General features: G+C 51.6%; 1 protein-coding gene across 2 annotated transcripts; it reads left to right on the top strand.

Moving 5' to 3' along the window:
• The first annotated feature begins 206 nt into the window (after window positions 1-206).
• HEYL (hes related family bHLH transcription factor with YRPW motif like) lies at window positions 207-15,771 on the top strand. Of its 2 annotated transcripts, none has more exons than XM_036876589.2 (5): window positions 207-401; window positions 6,650-6,716; window positions 7,786-7,869; window positions 9,128-9,209; window positions 12,143-15,771. In XM_036876589.2, exons 1-5 carry the CDS (start codon window positions 322-324, stop codon window positions 12,814-12,816), a joined length of 987 nt encoding a protein of 328 aa, XP_036732484.2. In that variant the 5' UTR covers window positions 207-321; the 3' UTR covers window positions 12,817-15,771. The 2 variants fall into 2 exon arrangements, with proteins under 2 accessions (XP_036732484.2, XP_036732485.2); XM_036876590.2 differs by having other exon boundaries at window positions 310-401; window positions 6,654-6,716.
• The last annotated feature ends 5,159 nt before the right edge of the window (window positions 15,772-20,930 follow it).

The following is a 20,930-nucleotide window of genomic DNA, read 5'->3' as shown; positions in this document are numbered from 1 at the left end:
AGCCTCTGCAGGGGATCCCTGGCTTCCGTGGTGGGCCTCCAAGGGCACCTGCCCAAGGCCACCCAGCGCGCGGCGGCCAAAGCCCCGGAGCCGAGCCGGACCTCCCAGCCGTCAGTGGGGTGGGGGCGGTGACCGCCCGGGGCCTTCCCACGGCTCGGTCTGCGCGTCACCGCGGGGGCGAGGGGGCGCCCGGGGCCGCGGCGCAGGAAAGGGCCCTGGGAAAGGGCGGCGGCGGCGCCCCGGGGCGGGGCCGGGGCGGGGCCCGACTTCCCGGCTCGCAGCCCGCACCGCCTGGCTGAAACCGAGCAGCCTGCGCTCGCCATGAAGCGGCCCCGGGAGCCGAGCGGCTACGACAGCGAGTCCGAAGGACCCATCGACGTGGGCCGCGAGGGCGAACTGAGGTAGGGCCGGGGTGGGGGACTGCGCCTCGAGGGCGAGCGGGGCGGGGGAGCCCGGACGGGCTCAGCGAGCACGGGGACTAGTCCTCGGGGCGACCGCAGGAGATGCAGGAGTGGGCGACCGCCCGCCAGCTGTGTTTTGTTGCAGGGCGGGGGGAGCAGGGCACATGTGCAGTGTGGGCCGTTACACGCACGAGTGCCTGCGATCCTGTGCGCTCTTGGCCATTTAGGGCTCAGAACACCGGGATGGCAACAGAGTTCAGCTCAGGGGCCTGATGTCTCGGTTGGTGATCGGCTTTCTGTCGAAGTGCCTAGGGAAGGAGGCGATTGGCGAGTTTTCCCTGAAGATTTTAGGAAACTCATAGACTCCACACCCGCTGTCTAGAATCCCCTCACTGTGCAGAATAACCATACTTCCCCAGTTTTACTCTAGATTGGTTGCACTTTTCATATAGTACACAAAATGCTTCCCTGGGAAGAAAATCTCCCTTAGAGCAAATTGGTCTTTTGAATTAAGGTTTTGGTATTGGAGAAAATAAGAGCTGACTCGTCCATTGTGAGCTCAAGGGCATAGGCTCCAGTTCTTGGGCTTTTCCTACCACACCACCATGTTGCCAATGTCTTTCAGCTGTTGGTAAATACTCTGACCTGCTTCAGACCTGAAGAACAAACTGCACTTGTCTAGTTCTGCTACTTCCCAGTTCTGTGAACAATCTAAGCTTTAGTTTCCTCATCTGTAAAATGGGTATAAATAATAGAATGAACTTCATAGGATTATTGGGAAAATCAAATGAGATAACTGTAAGTCAAGGGCCTAGAACAGGGCTTAGCACATAGCAAATGCCTAATTAGTATCAGACACCCAATGTGTGATACCCAGAACCCTGAAAGAGCAGCAGGGACTGATTGAGAATCTGCAAGCCTGGGTCCCAGCCCCAAATTTGCCACCAACTCACCATGTGACCTTGGGCCATTGCCTTCCCTTTCTTAGCCTGATGAAGAATCAGTAGTAAAGTAAAGGAGAACAGGGAGTGGGAAATGGAAGGCTAGATGATGTGGCTCATCCAAACCTGACTCTCTAGAATAGATTTGGAAGGGGGATTCAGTTCATTGTTAGAGATGATTTTTGTTTATTGTTTTATTGGTATCATTAATCTACAGTTACGTGAGGAATATTATGTTTACTAGACTCCCTCATCACCAAGTCCCCCCCACATATCCCATTACAGTCACTGCCCATCAGCATAGTAAGATGCTATAGAATCACTACTTGTCTTCTTTGTGTTGTACAGCCCTCCCCATGCCTCCCCCTACATTATGTCTGCTAATAGTAATGCTCACCCTTTTTTTCCCCCTTATCTGTTAGGGATGTTTTTGAGGGCACTTCATAATTTCAGTGATGTCCAGTTTTCTGAGACCAGGGGATCCTGCCTCAATCACAAATCCTAAAATGCAGCCAACTTCCAATTATTTATAACTTAAAATAGAAGGTAAGGCAATAGATATTCCCTTTGCATCCTTCCAATTAGGTGTTTGGGTGTATAATACAATTTCCTGTGCACCTTTACAGCCTTTTAAAATTGTATAGCATAAACTGCTTTTTAGAAAAGAAATTCCCTAAGTCTGTGCCTGCTAGGAACAGAGGAAACTTCCAGCACCATGTGGTGGAAGGAGTCTCAAATTCGAATGTCATTGGGTCTTTGTGAATCAGAGGCACAAAATTGATGCCAGAGAGCTGGGCTGGCAGAGCTGGCTTTTGTCCTCAAAGAATTTGCAGCCTGCCCAGTGATCTGCCTGTCACACAAAAACCATGGATAGGATGGATGATGGAAGGAGACTCAGACTGTGGGCTGTGAGGGCACCTAAGCAGGGAGAGGTCACCCACAACCAAAGGTGGCAGGGAGGGCTTCTTGAAGGTGGTGGCATTTGGACTATGGCATAAAGGATCAGTGGGCAGCCTTTTGTCCTTTCAGCCAGAGCCCATTTTTAGAGACTGTCTAGATTCTGAGAGGAGCAGACCCCCTCAGAGGAGAAAAAGCAGTTGGACATCTGGCAGAAGCTGACTTATAGACCTCTCTTTGTAGAACTCACCAAAGAGCCCTCCCCCCAGCAGACATCAATGCTTCAATTCAGGGAGCACTGAACGATGCCTGCTGTGGCCCAGACCCTGGGCTGGGCGTGGGGGGCCCAGATGTATCCTGCTCAGCTTTTGCCCTCAGGGAACTCTCAGAGAAGAAGAGCTTCATGTACAAAGAAAGCCAGATAAACAGTGGCAAGGGCCATGGGACTCGGGCAGCTTGCCTCCCCAGGGTCAGAGGCAGGGCACAAATCCCCCACACTCAGAGATGTCAAGAGCTGGGTGTGTCCGTCATCACTGTGGGCATCTGCCTGCTGATGGTATCCTGTCCCATATGAGAAAATCACCTATAGGCTCCTATCTAAACCCAGCCCCTTGGCACAGGTAGGGTCCAGAGACTATAGCCTCTCTCCTACCCTTCTCCAAACATTTTATGAGAACCTATCACATGTCAGCCACTGGGTCAGGGGCTGTGGGTTGTTCCTACATTATGTAAGGCACATGGTGGGCTTTGAAGTCAGACCTGAGTTTGACTTTCACCACCATTAACTTGGGCAAGTGACTTTACCTTTCTGAACCTCAGTTTTTTCCCCATACAAAATGGGCATGCTAAAACCTACCTCACAGGGTGAGGCTTTGGTGAGGTAATGTACCTAAAGCACAGAGCTCCCTGCTTTGGCACAAGGTAAGTGCCAGTGAGTGCTACTCTCTAAGGGGTCACCATTCAGTTGGAGAACGTTGTGTTCACAAGGCAACATGGTCGTATGAAAAGACTAGAAGTCTGAAGACTGGACTTGGCATGATTCTTAACTGTTTGTGTCTCTGTCACTGCATCTATCAAATGATTATTTTTTCTGATAAATGGCTCCAGTAACACAAGTCACAGGGCTGTACTGCAATCAATGAGACAAGCGAATGTGGAAGTGCTGTCTAGAACAAAAAGTGCTGGCTATGAGATGCACGTGGGGAGGTGTGGGGGGGATGCTCAATGACTACATGGGGTGCCCTGGACAGAGCACTGAATGAAAAGCCAGAAGACTTGGCTCCAGTTCCAGAATTCTTCTCATTTGCTGTGTGGCCTGGAGCAGACCCCTCCCTCTTCTGAGTTTCCTCCTTTTACAAGTGTGCTTAGTGCTACCTGAGAGCCCTTCCGTGGAGACATTGTGATTCTGCCTTTGGTTAATGCAGAATGAGTGGGGTTACCTGCAGGGGCTCCATGGAGATGTTCCCAAGGGGGAACTAAGGGTGAGCTCTGAGGGTGGCCAGGACTGGCAGCCAGGCCACCTGGAAAGATGCCCCTCCCCAAGAGACCACCCTAGAATTCTGGCTAGGGACCTCTCATAGTCCATGGAGCAGATCTTGGTGGTCAACATATCTTCTCTGGGTCTGTGAAAATCTGCCTTATTTCCAGACTGTCAGACAAACAGCTCTCACACCTCCTCCCAGAATCAGGGCCAGATCACAGCCTGGAAGTGAGCTCTAGCCGAGCTCTTGGGAGCTTTAAGGATAAGGGGACTGGAGGGCTATTCAGACAGACAGGAAGTAGGAATTAGGAAGGAAAACAATGCTGAATTTGGAGCCAGAAGACATGGATTCCTATGCTGGCTTTGCTCCTCAGCAGCTGCATAGACTGGGCAAGCTGCCTTAGCTCCCCAAGGCTCAGCATCCTCATCTGTAAAATGGGGCTTTTGTTAGGCCCAAAGGAGGGAATATATGTAGTGCTGCCAAGAGAACTGTGAGGTGAGGTTTGCCTGTGAGACACGGGTGTAGGGGAGAAGGGATAATATTGCAGAGAACCAGTGACCAGGAGAGTGGAAAAAGTATGGCAGAGCTGCCGTGCCCTGAAAGGGGTGCATCAGCCTCCAATAGATAGTCCCAGAGGAGGGATCATGCTGAGAGGCAGTGACGTGTGCAGTGTTAACCAAAAACCCCCAGAGACACTTTATCTAGCAGGGGAGGGGGTGGGGGACAAAGGCTGTATTTCTTAGTATACCTTGCTCTTGGGGCTTGTCTTAAGTGAAGCTTTGTAAGCAGGCTGCCCTACAGATCTCTGGCCATCTGAGCCCTGGACCTAGCTTGCTCCTTTTCCAGATGTAGCTGGACAAAGCCAGGGGCATAAAAGTAGGAGTTGATGAATGTTGATCTGGTTTCTCCTGCAACCTTCTCTCTTTGAGCATTTAATGAAAATAATGCAACCTTTAATGCCAAGAGGGTAGTCACATGGGCTGGGGCTCTCCTGATGAGCCATATATGCCCCCCTTCCACAAGGCGTAGAGCCTAGCTCTTATGATGTTATCTCTGTTCCCCAGTGATGCCAAAGATGAGGGCAGGAGAAGAGAGTGCAGCCATGAGCTCTGCCATGTTCCAAGCAATTGTGGAGCACTGGGGCTACAGTAGTGAATGAGACAGACATGGGTCAAGGCCTCATGGAGCTTAAGGACTTGTGGGAGAGATTAATCAAATAATCATATAGATATAAGACAAGAATAGGCATGAATTTTTGAATACACGATTCAGGAAGAGTGTAGAGCAGGGGATATCTAGTGGGAGGGGAGATGTCAGGAAAGGAAGGTGATATGTGAGCTGAGATCTGAAGGGTGGTAGAAGTTATGAGGCAAAAGGGGCCAGGACTTGGGGGCAGGGAGATGGGGTAGGCCAGAGAATTCTAGGCTCAGGGAACAGTGTGTCCAGCCACAGGAAGGAGTTAATGCAGTCACAGGCCAGCGCGCACACAGCAAAAGAGAGTTGAATCTAGGGGTTGGACAGAGACCAGCCGGGCCACCTAAAAGATGGTGCCCTTGATCCTAAAAGCAGTTGGGAGGCCCCTGAGGAGTTTTAAGAGAGTGACAAGATCAGATTTACATTTAAATGATCACTCTGCCTGCTTGTAGGGGGTAAAGTCAAGCAGTGGTCCAGGTGACAGGTGAGAGAGGTTTGGTCCTGAGGGCGGCAGTGGAGGCATGGAGGTGTATCCTAGACATGGAATGGGCAGGTTCTCATGAGGTGGGGTGAGGACAGAGGAGTAATCAGAGATGGTGGCCAGGGAGCTGCCTTGCAGAACTGAGAACTGCTGAGATGGGAGTCAGGGGAGGCGGAGAGGTGTGAGGTGGAAGCAAGCTCATGCATTCCTGTTCAGATGTGTGGCATTTTGCATTATGAAATGGCGGAGGAGTCCCCTTGTCTAGAGTTACTTGTTGATGTGTGTGATAGTGAGCCTCTGGAGGGTCGGGGCCTGGCTGACCCTCTCCAGTCCTGGCCTGGGCCTGGACGGGGCCTCCATAATGCTGGCCAGATTAAGGGCTCTCACTACAACCCAGCAAATCCCCTCCATTCCAAAAGAAACTCTGAGCCAGGAAACCGTTTTGAGGACGAGCATTTGGGCTGGAGAATATTCGGGTCAGTCTGGGCAGGAAAAGCTCTGCAGGGCTGAGCCTCTTCGCCTGGATGGGGACTTCTGGGGAGCGAGCAAACGCCTCCTTCAGGCTGGCCTGACGAGGGGAGGCCCGACGTAATTCCCGGCGAGAGCCCTCTGGGGAGGCCAGCGCAGTGTCCTGAGAGCCGGGGAGGGGCCTGTGACCCAGATGCCGCCCCCCTTCGCCCCCCGCCGTGCTGCGTGGGAGGAGGCGGCAGCTGCAGGCCTGGCGGAGGGCGGGCGGCCGGCGCGCCCGGCCCGTGGGAAGCGGCGGCATCTGCTCTTTCCACGCTCGTTCCCAGCGGCTCCCTCTGAAACCCAACCCGCCGGCCGGCCGCCGCCGCCGGCCCGTGCCCTTGCCGCCCCGCCCGGGGATCGGGTTGCAGGGGCCGGCCCGCTGCGGTTCCCCGACACCCGCGCGGGCCGCCGCCAATGCGAGGGCAAGGGCGAGGGGCGAGGGGCAGGGGCAGGGGCAGGACCGAGCCGGGTGGCCCGAGAGCCTGGACCCCCGCGGCCCAGCTGCCCCGAGACCCCAGGGCAGGAAGCCGAGTGCAGGGGAGGACTTGGCCAGGGGCGAAATGGGCCCCGGGGGAGAGGGGAGAAAAAGCATCCCCACCCACGCCTGCCCTGAGCCACTTCCCGGCCTGGGGGACCGCCTGGGACGGGGTCTATGCCTGCCCACAACCCTGCCTCCTTCGAGGTCGGCCCGGGTTCGGGAAATGGTCCCCAGCTCTGAAAAACCAGCCTTTTTCTTGTCTCCAGCCAGATGGCCAGGCCGCTGTCCACCCCCAGCGCTTTACAGATGCAAGCCAGGAAGAAACGCAGAGGGGTGAGTGTCTGTCTCAGCACAGTTGCTCAAGGAGGGTTTGCCTGATTCCCCAGGCTTGGCCCAGAGTTTCCCTGTCAGAAACAACACCCTGAGCAAGACTGTCTGGATTTAAATCCCAGCTTTGCCAGCAGCTGGCAGGGTGACTCTGGGCAGGGTGACCTCTCTGCCTCATTCACCCCTCTGTGTAGCTGGAGTGATGATAGTGCCTACCTCAAAGGGCTGTTTTGAAGATCAAGCGAACTGACACGATGCACTCAGCAACACTGGACACACAGGGAGCCAACACTACTTAGTCCAGCCTTCCCTCCTCTCTCTGAGACCAGGACTTTAAGTTCCTCTCAGTGTGCTGAGGGGTGAGGGAGGGGAACAGAAGAAGGGGGCTTCCCTGCTTGCTCTCGGCCATCCCATCCCACCTCCCCCAGGATGCAGCTGTGCCTTCGCCCTGGGAGTCCAAAGGCCTGGAATGTGGCAGAGACCAGACCTACTACTCAACCACCATAAGACCCTAGGCAAACTACTCTGTCCAGACCTCATCTTCTTCATCTGTCAAATGGGGGTTTAATTGCTACCCTGCAGTCAGTATTCTCCTACCGGTATTGGGAGGTGAGAATGAGGTAGTGTGAACGAAAGGCCTTTCCAGCTGGAGGGAGCAATGACTAGGCCTTCTCAGGCCTCTTCCTGATCCAGCAATTGAAGGGGTAACATGCCATGCAGGGGCCTCCAGGGCCTGCTCCAGTGCTTGGCTGCTGTTTCTGTTCCAATTGGTTGGTGCCCTGCTGGGCCGGTGGTTGGACATTTGGAATATCACTCCTACAGGCCAAGTCGAGAGAGCCGAGCTCTCCTCCCAGCGCTGCTCTCCCTGATGTGTGACCTTACCCAAATCACTGCCCCTCTCTGAGCCTTGGTTTCCTCCTCTGTAAAGTAAAAATAGGTTTATCTCCCTCACAAACTGTTGTGAGGGAAAATGTGAGTCAGTGTCCATCAAGGCACACCGGTGGTGCGATGTGCCTGCTGTGTTTATCGCCTGTGATGAAGTGCCTATGTGCACATTCTTGTCATTGTTTTTTAGATCATAGAGAAACGGCGCCGGGACCGCATCAACAGCAGCCTCTCTGAACTGCGGCGCTTGGTCCCCACTGCCTTTGAGAAGCAGGTATGTGACACTGCTGATTATTCTGGAGGAAATAGTGTGCAGATGGCAAAGAAGTTCCATTTCTTGGGGCATCTCTTGTTGATTGGTAGCAGCTGCCTGGAGTGCTGCGATATCATTTGTTGATACCTGTCACTGGAAATTCGTATTTACTGAGGTGTCTCAGGTGTTGTGTGGGTTTAAGTCCATCAGCCCATTGAACTAAACCCTCAGATGATCCTGAGAGGTAGGGATTATTGTGCCCATTGCACACGGAAGGAAAGTGAGGCATAGAAGTGCAGTAACTTGCACCAGGTCACACAGCCAGTAAATAGCAGAGCAGAACTGGACCACAGAATGGTGTGATTCTGAAGCCCCCTATCCCTCTGCACTATTGCCATTTCCAGAGCCATTTGAAAGTGGAACAAGCTGCTTAGGGAGCAAACAGTCTGCCATTGAACAGGTTGGAGTGAAAAACTACCTTGTCTTTCAGAGGTCAGACAGTTGAATCAATCAGGCAGCCTCAAAGATTCTCCTCCCTGTGCTCCAAGGCATGGTCATAGGTCATGTGCCTTCCTTTGTGCTGGTGAGAACGAGTCAGTCAGTCCACAGAGGTTCACTAATAAAACTTTCACAGGGCCAGTCATGACCTAGACCTGGCACCTGCCCTCAAGAACTCACGTGGAGAGTCTGACCCTCAGGTTTCACCTGGGAGACCAGGTGATGCTGGAGGCTTAGGAAACATTTACCGAGAGAGAGAACAGAGGAAGAACAAGTGCTTTGTGGGTAAGATCATGAGCTAGATCTTGGGTATGGTGAGTGTATAGTTGGATTCCCAGTAAAGCAGGTGTGGGAGGCAGGTGGGTACACAGAAGTGGCATTCTGGGGATGGCGCACGAAGCCACGGAGGTCAGTGAGATCTTCTGGGGAGAGTGTGCAGTGAGAAAAGTGAGCCAGCATGCACTGGGGCACAGCACCATTCTAAGGGACAGGCCGAGCAAGAGGCAAGGTGAAAGGAGAGCCAAGGATAAATGGTGCCATGGAGGTCAGGGGCGCAGGGGTTTCAGGAAGGATAGTCAGCAGTGCGGCGGGCAGGTGGGCATCAGGGAGGACTGAAGAGAACCTGTTTGATGTGGAGGCCTTGGCCGAAGCAGAAGCCCAATTGCAGGCAGTGGTGGGGTGGGAGGAGGAGGAGAAAGTTGAGACAGTGTGTGCTGATGACACTGCAGGGAGGTGAGCAGGTCAGCCGCAGGCCTTCACTCTTCTGTCTCTGTCCACACAGGGCTCCTCCAAGCTGGAGAAAGCTGAGGTCCTGCAGATGACAGTAGATCACTTGAAAATGCTCCATGCCACTGGCGGGACAGGTACTGATGCTCTTCTATCCCTGGAGTCATTCATGTGAGAAATATAAGGGGCTGGGCCTTGGGGATCACTGATGAGCAAAGTTGACGGGGTCCCTGCCCTCATGGAGCTCACAGTCTATGGAGGGCAGGCCAATCCAGGTGGAACATTTGCAAAGCTTGTCTCTCTTCTTTCTGCTTCGCCCTCTCCACTTTCAGTGTCTCCATTTGTCCCAACTCCATTCCTTTCTGCATCTTCACTCTGTCCAGTCTTAGACCTTGGAGGGGCTCTTCTAAACAGGCTGGTCCTACTGATCCCCCACCCCAAACCCCCCAGGGCCTCATTAAGTATCAACCTGACCGAGCTCAGTTTACTGGGATCCCAGGCTGAACCCAGGGAGGGGCCTGCCTGAGATTTGTAGCCACAGACCTTTTACTGGTGTACCTACCCACTGGTCTGGCCTTTGGGCTGTTGTGTCGTTGGCAGTGTTGGGATGATAAGTCACACTCACAGCTGGAGATCAGTGGCAGGATTGTAGTAAAATACAAATGTAACCCATTCCATGATTTTTGAGCAAGTCCATTACAATCAAGTCATGGAATTATGGCTTTTAAAGACTTCTGGACGAATGGAAATTTTGTCTACATGGAGCCTCTCTGTGTATTGTGGTGATTTCACAATTTAGAATCCTTGAACACTCTGCAGACCTTGGTGACAAAGACCTAAATCCTAAAATCCTAACTTGCTACCTTTGAAGAGGACAGTCGCATTTTAAGCAGCTCACCTCATGCTTCTCAAGCCTCAGTGTGCACAGTATCAGCTGGGGGCAGGCAGAGCCATGAGTCACATGCCAGAGATTCTGAGGCGGTAGGTCTGGGTTGAAGTTTAGGAATTTGCAGGTTAGCAGGCACACCCGATGACCCCGATCAGGTGGTCCCTTTGAGAACTTCCGCTGAAGGCATGCACAGCCAACCGTGGAAACTTCCGTCTCTAATCAACCAGTGGGAAGGAGAGTTCAAACTACATTTATGGTTATCCAATTAAAGGAAAAATAATGATTAATATTTGAGCAGCATTTATAGTTTCCAAATGCTTTCACTAATGTGATCTCATCTGATTCTCCCAAGAACCTTGAAGGTGGGGTTTTTGTCTTCACCATTTTCTGGCTAAGAGCTAATGGGAAGACAGAAAATTATGGCTTAGAGTCTGAATCCTGAGTTGAATTGATTTGAATCCCCTGAATTAAGAATCCCAGCTCTACTACACACTAGCTTTATGACCTTGGGCAAATGATGTACTTTCTCTACTCCTCAGTTTTCTCATCTCTAAAATGGCAACAATGATAGGGTTTTATGAGGATTGAATTAGGTAATGCAATTAAGTACTTCATAAGAACTCAGCAAATGTTTTTTAAAAAAAGAGCAAATAGAAACTGAAGGGATTTGGTCAAAATTATACAGCTAAGTACACAGCAGAGCTAGGTCTCCCTCCCAGGGATGCCTGACTCCAAACATTGTTCCTCACAGAGCTGTCCTATGGGGGCTTCTGCCATGACCTGGGGACCAGACATTTGTTGCCATAGCCAGTGCTCACCAGGGCTGCTCTGTCTTTGCCCAAGTGGTTGAGAGAGAGGCAGGTGGAGAGGCAGTGAGAATGTGTACACAGGCACACCTTGGAGTTATTGAGGGTTTGGTTCCAGACCACCCCAATAAAGCAAATATCACGGCAAACCAAGTCAAATGAATGTTTTGGCTTCCCAGTGCATGTAAAAGTTATGTTTGCCCTGTACTGTAGTCTATTAAGTGTGCAATAGCATCATGTCTAAAAAAAAGCAATGTACATACCATGATTTAAAAATACTTTATTTTTATTGCTAAAAGAAGGCTAACAATCGTCTGAGCTTTCAGCAAGTCATACTGCTCACAGATCACCATAACAAATATAATAATAATGAAAAACTTTGAAATATTGGGAGAATTACCAAAATGTGACACCGAGACACAGAGTGAGCAAATACTATTGGAAAAATGATACAGTAGACTTGCTAGACACAGAATTGCCAAGCAACTTCAATTTGTAAAAAAAATACAATATTTACAAAGTGCAATAACAGGAAGCACAATAGAGCTAAGTGTGCCTGTTGCTCTGTGGGCAGTCCACCTGGTTAGACCTCAGTGAAATTGTGCAAAGATAGGGTTCCTGGCCCGATATGGACCGGAAGCAGCTGTGAGTGGGGCCTTGCTTTCCAGACTGCCCTCCGGGCTGGAGGACAAACTTGAATGCCTACAGGGGCCAAACCAATAATGTAAGTGATAGCTAACTTTGAATTTATTGAGTGCTGCTGCGCACCATTTCATTTTACCCTTACAGCTCTGTGCAGCTGGTATTACTTTATGCCCATTTTACAGCTAAAGAAATTGAGGCATAGAAGATTAAGAGACTTGTCCACAGTCTAGCAGCTAGGTAAGTGGCAGAGCTGGGATTTAAACCCAGCTCTGCTGGCCTTCAAAGACCTCATGCTTCACTGCTACACTATGCTGCCTTCTCCAAGGAGTGTCCCAGCTCTGATGGGTGCTGCCACCACCTCCCAGCACCTGTCCCCTCAGCAGGCAGGGGTTGTTCTACCGCCATGTGCACAGCCCTTGTACACCTGGCAAGTGTCTATTTAAATGAAGTTATCTTTGGGTCACAGTTTCTTCTCTGCATTAGTTATGAATTGTGATGAAAACAATACTTTATATTTTTTATAACGCTTTATAGTTTAGTGAACGCATTTGACCCTCACTGCTCCCCCTGCTCTACCCCAGGAAACTGGGCCTCAGAGAGGTGAGGTCTTTCTGTCCATGGTTGCACAGGGAGTGATTGGGGTAGGCAGGTCCAAAACTCAGGGAGTCCGGCCCCAGGCTCAGTACTTGTCTTCCCACCTGGCATGCCCTCATCATGCCTCACTTTGCAGGATTCTTTGATGCCCGAACATTGGCAGTTGACTTCCGGAGCATCGGTTTTCGGGAGTGCCTCACTGAGGTCATCAGGTACCTGGGGGTCCTGGAAGGGCCCAGCAGCCGTGCAGACCCCGTCCGGATTCGCCTGCTCTCCCACCTCAACAGCTATGCAGCTGAGATGGAGCCTTCACCCACGCCCGCGGGTCCCTTGGCCTTCCCTGCCTGGCCCTGGTCCTTCTTCCATAGCTGCCCGGGGCTGTCAGCCCCAAGCAGCCAGCTCGCCATCCTAGGAAGAGTGCCTGGCCCCATCCTCCCCAGCGCCTCCTCTCTTGCCTACCCCATCCCAGCCCTCCGAGCCGCTCCTGTGCGCAGAGCTGCTGGCACCATCCTGCCAGCCCGGAGGAATTTGCTGCCCAGTCGAGGGGCATCTTCTTCCCGGAGGGCCCGCCCCCTGGAGAGGCCAGCTGCCCCCCTGCCCACGGCCCCCAGTGGCAGGGCTGCCAGGAGCAGCCACATGGCAGCCCTCCTGCGATCTTCTTCCCCCCCGCCCCCTGGTGTTGTGGGGTCCCCTGCGTGTGTGGCTGTTCCTGCCCCCAGGCTCTCTTCCCTAGGGGCAGCTGGGAGACCAGCAGGAGCCATGCTCTGCCACTCCCGGGTCTCTGAAGTCACTGAAATTGGGGTTTTCTGAGCTGGCTTTCGCCCCAGGAGTGAGGAAAGTTATTTTTCCAGGAGCCCCAGAAACGGCCCTGCTTCCTGGACTGGCTCGTATGTGAAGGCCCCTCCTCCTTTGGCCCATCTCCCCTCCTCACTGCTCACCCCAGCTTGTCCACCCAGCTCTCCAGGAGCTGTTGGATCTCAGAGGCTTGGTCTCACGTCTTACCTGGACAGAGGAGTCCCGGGAGAGCCCCTGAGAGCTTTGCCCAGACCCCATCCCTGCTCCAACACACACAGGGCAGCAGACATGAATCTCAGGTCTGGGAACAAAGTTTTAGCCTAAAAGGCACAATGGCCTGAGGCAGACTGTTTACCTAGAGAGATCAGACCCCAGCCAGGAGCAGTGACTGAATACTGACTGGCTGCAGCCTTCCCATACCCTTAGGCACAGAACATAGTGTCTGCCTCACTTCCTGAGACAGTAAGTTAGCAGGCCCCCCCACCCCCAGCAAAGAGGTCTCTGGGGAACCCTGTCTGCCCCCACCCACCCCATCGCACTGAACCATAGGATAGACCCATTGTCCACCACAGCCAAGGCCTGGGGCCTGGGGACCCAGCAGGGCCTGCTCCTGCCCTCTTCCTAGCTGAGTGACAGATCTCTGCACACAGCTGGGAGATTTTTGGGGTAGCAGTAAGGCCCCTCTACAGGGTGTTCTTAACACCAGTCCTCAGACAGCACTCCCAGGCAGGAGCCAGGATTGAGCAGAGAATCTGGCTCCCTGCCTGTCGTCCAGTCACCCTCCTCCAGACATGTGGTCCATGTTGGGCACACAGTGTGAGGGCCTTGTTCCCACGTGATGGTCCCCAGAGAGGAATCCTCTTGGGATTCAGCACCAGACATTTGTGCAGCCTGGTCTGCATCCGGCCACAGAGCCCAGACTGCTGGGACAGCCACAGGCTGTCGGACTGGACAAAAATAACTGTGAGGAGGGGCGAGAGGAAGGACAGTCAGAGGCGGCTTGGTCCTGCAAGGTCGCACGGTTGGTCAAGGGCCTGAGATCCTGTTCACCCAGGATCCCACGCAGCGGGCTCTGCCCCAGCCTGGGCCGCTTTTCCTCCGAGTGAACAAATAGCCCGACAACCATTCCCAGTGGAATAGCAGAGACTAGAAAAGATTGGGGCAGTCCCAGGAATGACATTCAGCTGGACCACTGTTGCCAGACCTGTTGTTAGGACATAGAAACATTTCTGTGCTCATTGGCAAATATCTCCTTCCTCTGGGCACCACTCCCCGCCACCCCCCGCCCCAACCCCCACCACCACATGGTGTTTCCCCCAGGATCCCATGCTGATTAATGCCTGGCAGACCCAAGGCATGGGGTCCTCCAGCCAGCAATTGGTTGGTGCCTATTCTGCACTAGTTACTAAATACTTGGAGTGTCACCCCTGGGAAGACTCCCCACCTCCACCCTTTGGTGGAACCACCCTCCCCAGAGACTGAATCAAGGAGACTCCATGGGCTCAAAAGTAAAGTTTGCAAAAACCCTGGGGGAAAAGGGCCCTTTCAGAGAAGTGGGTCAGAGGGCAGAGATCATTTCAGTGACCCAGAAAGCTCTTTTGAAAAGGCAAATTCCTGAAGGAGGCATAAAGAGCTAAAGTAATTCTTTCACGCCTCAATGTGAGTTTGATTAGATTGCTGTCCTGAACCCATCTGAGAGGTGCAGCAGTGAAGCGAGAGGGAGTCCTTTCAAGGAGGGGGTCACTGGCCAGCAGTGCTCCTGAGGGAGGTGGAGAGGGATTGCGGGGTAGTCAGCAGACGCCCGAGAGCTGGGAGAGGGTGACCTAGAGAGGTGGCAAAAGGCTGAGACCCACTTCACCTTCTCACAGAGGCTCCTCACCCTGTCCCCTCTCCCTGCCCCGCTTCCCCTCCTTCCCCTTCCCAGCTCCGCTCCCTGGCTACCCCAGGTGGTGGCTTGCTGCTCCCAGGATACCAGCTCAGTGCTGCAGTACTGCAGTTTGGTGACTTGCTAGCCTGAGAATTCAACATTTACTCATAGTGAGGCCGTGGGAAACCCATTTCCATGTTTCCAGTACCCAACTCCAAACAAGAATCTGTTAACAGCATTTCATGAGGTGGAAATGGCCCAGAACTTTCAGATTCTTGGTTGATGTTGTTAGTCCAGGAGATGGTGAGGAAAAGGTGACCGGATGTATCTGTTTCTGTGGTTGAGGACTTATATCTTTTGCTTATATATCCAAGCCTTTCTAGTACCCCCAACTCCCACCCCATTTGCTGGGGGTGTTACAGACATCCAATAAAATTTTTTTTTAGTTCTGGTAACCTCTGCCAGATTCTACTTCTTAAAATTTTGGAGTCCATCCACTTCTTCCTGAAGCCACAGCCATCGCCCTGGGCTGACGTCAGCACCTCCTTCTCCAGTCACTGCCCTCCGAAAGGTCAGCTTGCTTCCCTCTTGCTTTGCCAATCAGTTCTGAACAGCAACCAAAGAGAACTTGAAACATGCAAATAATATTGTATTAACTCTGGTTTAAAACCTTTACTCTATTATTCCAAAAATCCAAGCTTTTTCTTTTCTGGTTCCAACCTAACTTCTAGCCTCTTTTCCCACCTCCAGGATTTTGCATATGCTGTTCCCTTGCCCAGAATGCTCCTTCCCTACCCTTTGCATGGCTGAGCTCTTCATACCCTCAAGCCTTGGCTTCAATGTCACCTCCTCAGAGAGGCCTTCCCCAACAACTGTCTTGAATAGCTCATCTTTCTCCAAGTCCCCAGTTCTTTCCCTTCATAAGAAACCTGCCACAGCACATCCATTTCTGTGTATAATTATTTCTGTGTGTCTCCCCCACCAGCATGTAAGCTCCATGAAGCCGGGGATCATGTCTGCTTTGCTTTCTGCCCTGGAATCAGAGCCAAACATGGTGCCTGGCTCAGAGTCAGTATTCAATAAATATTTGTTGAATAAATGAACTGGCAGGGTGAGGAATCTTCCGAACTCAAGCCGATGGATGGTACAGGGTTGGGGTGAACCCCCCACTGGCTGACTTTGAGGGGAAGCTGGAGAGCAAAGTGAAAGACAGGGCCAAGAGACTGAAGTTCTGGCAAATGGTGAGGAGGCTCTGGCCAAAGAAAAGTGCAAGTGTGCTGGCTCTGGAGTGTACACTGACATCTGACACCAGGCGGGTGTCCCTTCTAGCAGGTATTGTTCCTGCTCTTGGCCTGGCTCTCTTTGATGGATCCAGCTTGCAACAAATCCAACAAACATCTGTGGAGATCTGCTCTGTGCCCGGCCAGGAATGGTGAGGGCAGAGGTGACAAGGATGTTGTCATCGGAGAACACACACCCCTGTCCAAGTAATAGTTTGGTGAGGGGAGAGAAGAGACAGAGGTCTGTTGAAAAGAGGGGACACAGAGGGGTTATCTGCCTCTGCCTAGGGTAGCCATGGGCAAGGGTGAGGAGGGGTGCTGGGAGGAAGCCTTCCTGGAGGAGCAGGAAGAGAGGCATTCTAACAGCAAAAGGAACCATTGTGCAAAGACCTGGCGACTCATCAAGGGGCTCTCTGGAAGGCGGCTCTAAGATGAGCACTGCCTTCCATGACAGAGCAACAGGTAGGCTAGTCTGGGTAATAAAGCCAGACTTCCAGGGTTCAGGTCCATCTCCATCACTTATCAGGGTTGTGGCCTTGAACAAGTTGCTTAACATCCCTAAACCTCAATTTTCTCATTATAAAACAGGGATGATTACAGTAATGGCTACTGTTAATGGAGTGGCAACTACATACCAGCCACTGTGCAAAATGCTTTTCTTGGAATGTTCCCATTTTGCATATGAGGAAACTGAGCCAAGCCACCATCTCCTAAGGCTAGGTCAGAATTGAATGGGATAACAAATGTAAAGCCCTTAGTATAGGTCTGGGCCATATAACACAATCTTTCCATTAGTGTCATTAATGCAAAGAGGCTCGATAGAAATTGTGGAAGTCCTTGAATGCCATGCAGAGCTTGGGCTTCAGCCTATAGGCAGTGGAAGCCGTGGAAGATTTTGCCAAGGGAATGCCCAGGTCACACCTTGTTCAAGAAACTCCTGCTTGGGGTGGCGTGGATGGGTGACTGGGACGAGGAGTATTCAGGCTCAAGTCCACCTATTCCTTGGAAACACCTAGATGCTTTAAAAAAATATCAGTGTCTGTGCCCCAGAGATGATACTTGTAAGTTGTGTGTGCTGAGGCCCCAGCATCCCATAAGGAGGTGTGAAGAAAAGAGTCAGGATTTCCTTCCTAGTCAAGGTTAATTTCCATTCAGGAAGCTTGTGAGCCTGAAAAAGGGCTGGTGCTTTCTGAGAAGCAAAGCAGAAATTAATTTCCACAAGGGCATCTCTGTCCTCCACCCACATCTTAATCCCCGGCCCATAGTAGATGCTTAAGAAACATTATGTGTTGAAAGCTTTGGGGACTTGGGATTCATTCAAAAGTCACTGAATATTTCACGATTTCTGGACACCTAAATACGTTAGCTTCCTCCTCACCTTCCTGGGAAAAGAGGGTAGGAAAACTCAGGCCTGAATATCAACTGATCCCATTAATAATAGTAAACATTTTTGAGACTTTGACCTACCTTATCTCATCTGATCCTCATATAGCTCTGTGAGTAGGTACTCTTATTACCACCATTTTACAGAAGAGGAAATTGAGACACAGTTTGTTAATGAAAGCACCCAGTTCACAGCACGAATAAATGTTCCAGCCAAAATTAAAACCTAGGCCTGTCCAATTCAGTCTTAACTGATTCAGTACACTGCTCCCTTCCCAACCTGCCTCTTGTAATCCAAACCCAAAGACATTCAGTGGTAGGCCCAACAGGACTGATGGGCTGGACTGTGAAGTTAGCCTGGGAAACTTTCATCTCCACCACGTTTTCTCACCCTGTGCTGGTGAAAGTAAAGCTTGGCTGATGTAACAAAGAGGCCCAGGAATAACTCACTGGATGAAAGAAGACAGAAGTTTATTTCTCTCTCGTGTAACTGCCTAATGAATATTCCAGATCAGCCAGAAGCTCTGATCAATGGAGATGCACTAGGACCCAGTTTCCTTCCATCCTGACCCCCCTGCCATCTCCTAGGGCATGGCCCTGCACAGTTGAAGATAGGTCTCCATGGGTTTGAGCCAGCAGGAAGAGAAAGAAAGCTTAGTGGAGGCATGGCCATAGTCGTAAAGCCTAGGCCCTGAAGTAGCACACACATGTCCATCCACATTCCACTGGTGAGAACTTTGATGGCTAGCCATATCAAACTGCAAAGGAAGCTGGGAAAATCATGTTTGCCCTGTTCTCTGAAATAAGTGAAAGTGGATATTGGCAGATAGTCTCTATCATCTTGCCATTACCTCGCAGCCTGGGAGGGTGAGTGGAATGGGGTAATTAGGGCCATCAGAAGCTACTGACTGCCCAGCTCACGTGCGTGTGTGTATGTGTGTGTGTACATACGCCTGTGTCTGTGTGCACAAGATCTGGAGGTCAGTTTACCTTGAGTTTAAGGAACTGGGCATAGGGGCTCCACCTACCACTCTGTGATCCCACGGGGGCAGGTTGGATGCCCCCAGATGGAGTTGTGTCTGCACTAGGCCCAGCTCTCCTGAGAACTCTCCTAGAAAACACAGTGTAAGACAAGGAGGATCTGTTGCTCTAGGATGGCCAGTGGGCCCCAAGCCAACTGAGATCAGTGTCAGCTGAAGGGCTTGTGTGCCACACAGCACCCAGAAGGCCTGCTTTCACCTTCCTGGCTCCCACTGGGGAGGAGGCACTGAGAGAGGCTCACACCTTCCCTGACCCGCACTGGTTGTCGTGCTCTCTTCTCGTCCCAGCTGTCCAGGACACAACCAGCCCCGAAGCTCTGGCCCAAGGCTGGGCCCCATGGGGCTGTGTGTTCTGTTTGTAGAAGTTGAGTGTCTCCTGAATAAGGCTACTGAGACACCCTTGCTAATTCCTTGGCAATGGCAGGTGAAAAGCGGCCAGGCATTAGGTCTCCAAACACAGACTCCCAGGCTCCCCAGACTTTTTGCTTCATATAAGAGGGAAAAGACAAAAGAATTTGTTCAGTACATGGTTCTCAGAAAGCTGGCCGGCGGGCCTATGCTGCCATGAATCCAAGGGCCATTTTAAACTCAGGCTTGACTCAAGCATTTGGGCAATATCTGGATTCTACTGCTCTGCTCAAGGAAGTCCAGAGTGGAAATCCCAACCCAGGCACTCTGCATCTTCTGTTGGAGCCTCTTAAAACAGTGAACCATCCACACATTGCCTACACCTCCAGCAACCCTCAAAGGAACCATCAGCAGGAAGGGAAATGGTGCTTCATGTCATACAGCATGAATAGTTCAAAGTGCTTCCACGTGTGTTAACCTCATTCATGCCTCTCAACAGTTAGGTCAAGGGATACAGGGCAGAAATTATCATTTGCATTATGCAAATGAGAAACCCAATCTTATTTCAGGTAAAATGATTTGCTCCAGATCAGAAAATAGTAAATGGCAAAGCTTGTTTGGACAGCAGTAGAAGGTCACAGATCATAAGCAGGCACAGAGAAATTGTATAACGTTAACCAGTACTGAGCACCTGCCATGTGCAGGCCCTGTACCAAGTGCTTTAAATGCAGAATCTGTTTATCGGCACAACTCCATGATTTGGGTTTTGGTTCTATTATTATCTCCATTTTACAGTGAGGAAACAGAGGTGCAGAGAGATTAAGTAATTTGTCTGAGGTAACACAGATACTGAGGTGCAGTGTTCTTAACTTCCAAGTTCTATGGCCTCCTATGCGCTGTAACTTCTGTGTGCACTCCCTCCAGGCATCAGAGGTGGGGGGTACCCGGGCCTCCACGATGGCTCCCAGCTTACCCCTCAAGGCTTTGGTCTCAGACCCATCAGTGTCGACTCAGCCACCCCTTGAACATGGAAACCAGCTCTGTCTCCCTTCATAACAACACTTAAGGAGCACTGACTATGTGCCAGGCGCTTATCTATGTGCTGAGATATAGCAGTGAATGAAACAAAACTCCAGATTCATGGAGCTACATTCTCATGAGAGACAGACAATAAACACCCAGACAAATACATACATGAAATGCTTGATGGAGAAGAAGGATAAGGTGGATAAGGAGACAGAGTGATGGGTAGGAGATGCTATTTTACATGGGATGGACAGTGAAGCCCAGAGGGGGGCAGTGTGAACAGAAACTGGAAGCACCCCGAGAGGAGGGCGATCCCGGCAAGAAGCGTCAAGGGCAGGTCTCAGAAGCCCATGTAGCTGGAGTGTAGACAACAAGGGGTGGAGTGTCGGGAGATAAAATTTGGGGTTGGGTGGTGGAAGGGTGTCAGATTTTACTCAGGGGGAGGCAGGAAGGCACTAGAGGGTGAAGTGTGGGTGAGACTACGATCTGACTACATGTCAGGAGTCACAGTGTGAAGGGCCGAGGCGGGAGCATGGGTGCAGGGATGCCATCGTGACCTCTCCAATTCCAGTGACCTCCTTCATACCACCTCAACTGCCCACTCCCACAGAACTCACCATCACCAAAAACGCTCTTCCAAGAAATCCTCACTTTGTACATCCTGTTCTCAGCCACACGTGCTCTCCTTCAAGCCCCCTCCACTTGGCCTTCCCCTGTTAAAAATTCTCCAACCTCAAGGAGAATTCTTCAAATCACTGACCACACCCCCACCCAACTGTGGCCATCGGTCACCTCCTGGTTTCACTTCCCTCCTTACCAAGCTAAGGGCCCATGGACCCTCTTGCCCATAATCACCCCTTGTCCCGTCTCTCCCTCCACTGCAGTCACTTGGTGTGGAGACAGACTCTAGAGTGGCCCCCATGACCCCTGCCTCCTGGTGTCCATGCCCTTGTATAATCCCCTCCCCTGAGTGTAGGCAGATCATGTGACCTGCTTCTAAAAAATAGAATATGGCAAACATGAGGATGTGCCCCCCATGATTAGAGTGTGTCAGATGGCAAAGGTGATGGGGGCCACCCCATGATTATCCTGCCTTACATAATACTCTATCTTAGTCTGGAAGGAGTCTCTCCTTGCACGCTTGTTGGAGGAAGTGGCGTGTTGCTAAGCCCAGTGGCACAGAGC

The sequence above is a fragment of the Manis pentadactyla genome, chromosome 4 (assembly GCF_030020395.1).
Source record: "Manis pentadactyla isolate mManPen7 chromosome 4, mManPen7.hap1, whole genome shotgun sequence".
NCBI classification, from domain to species: domain Eukaryota; kingdom Metazoa; phylum Chordata; class Mammalia; order Pholidota; family Manidae; genus Manis; species Manis pentadactyla.
The sequence above is the reverse complement of the archived record's forward strand: the minus strand, read 5'-3'. Positions and strand labels throughout refer to the sequence as shown.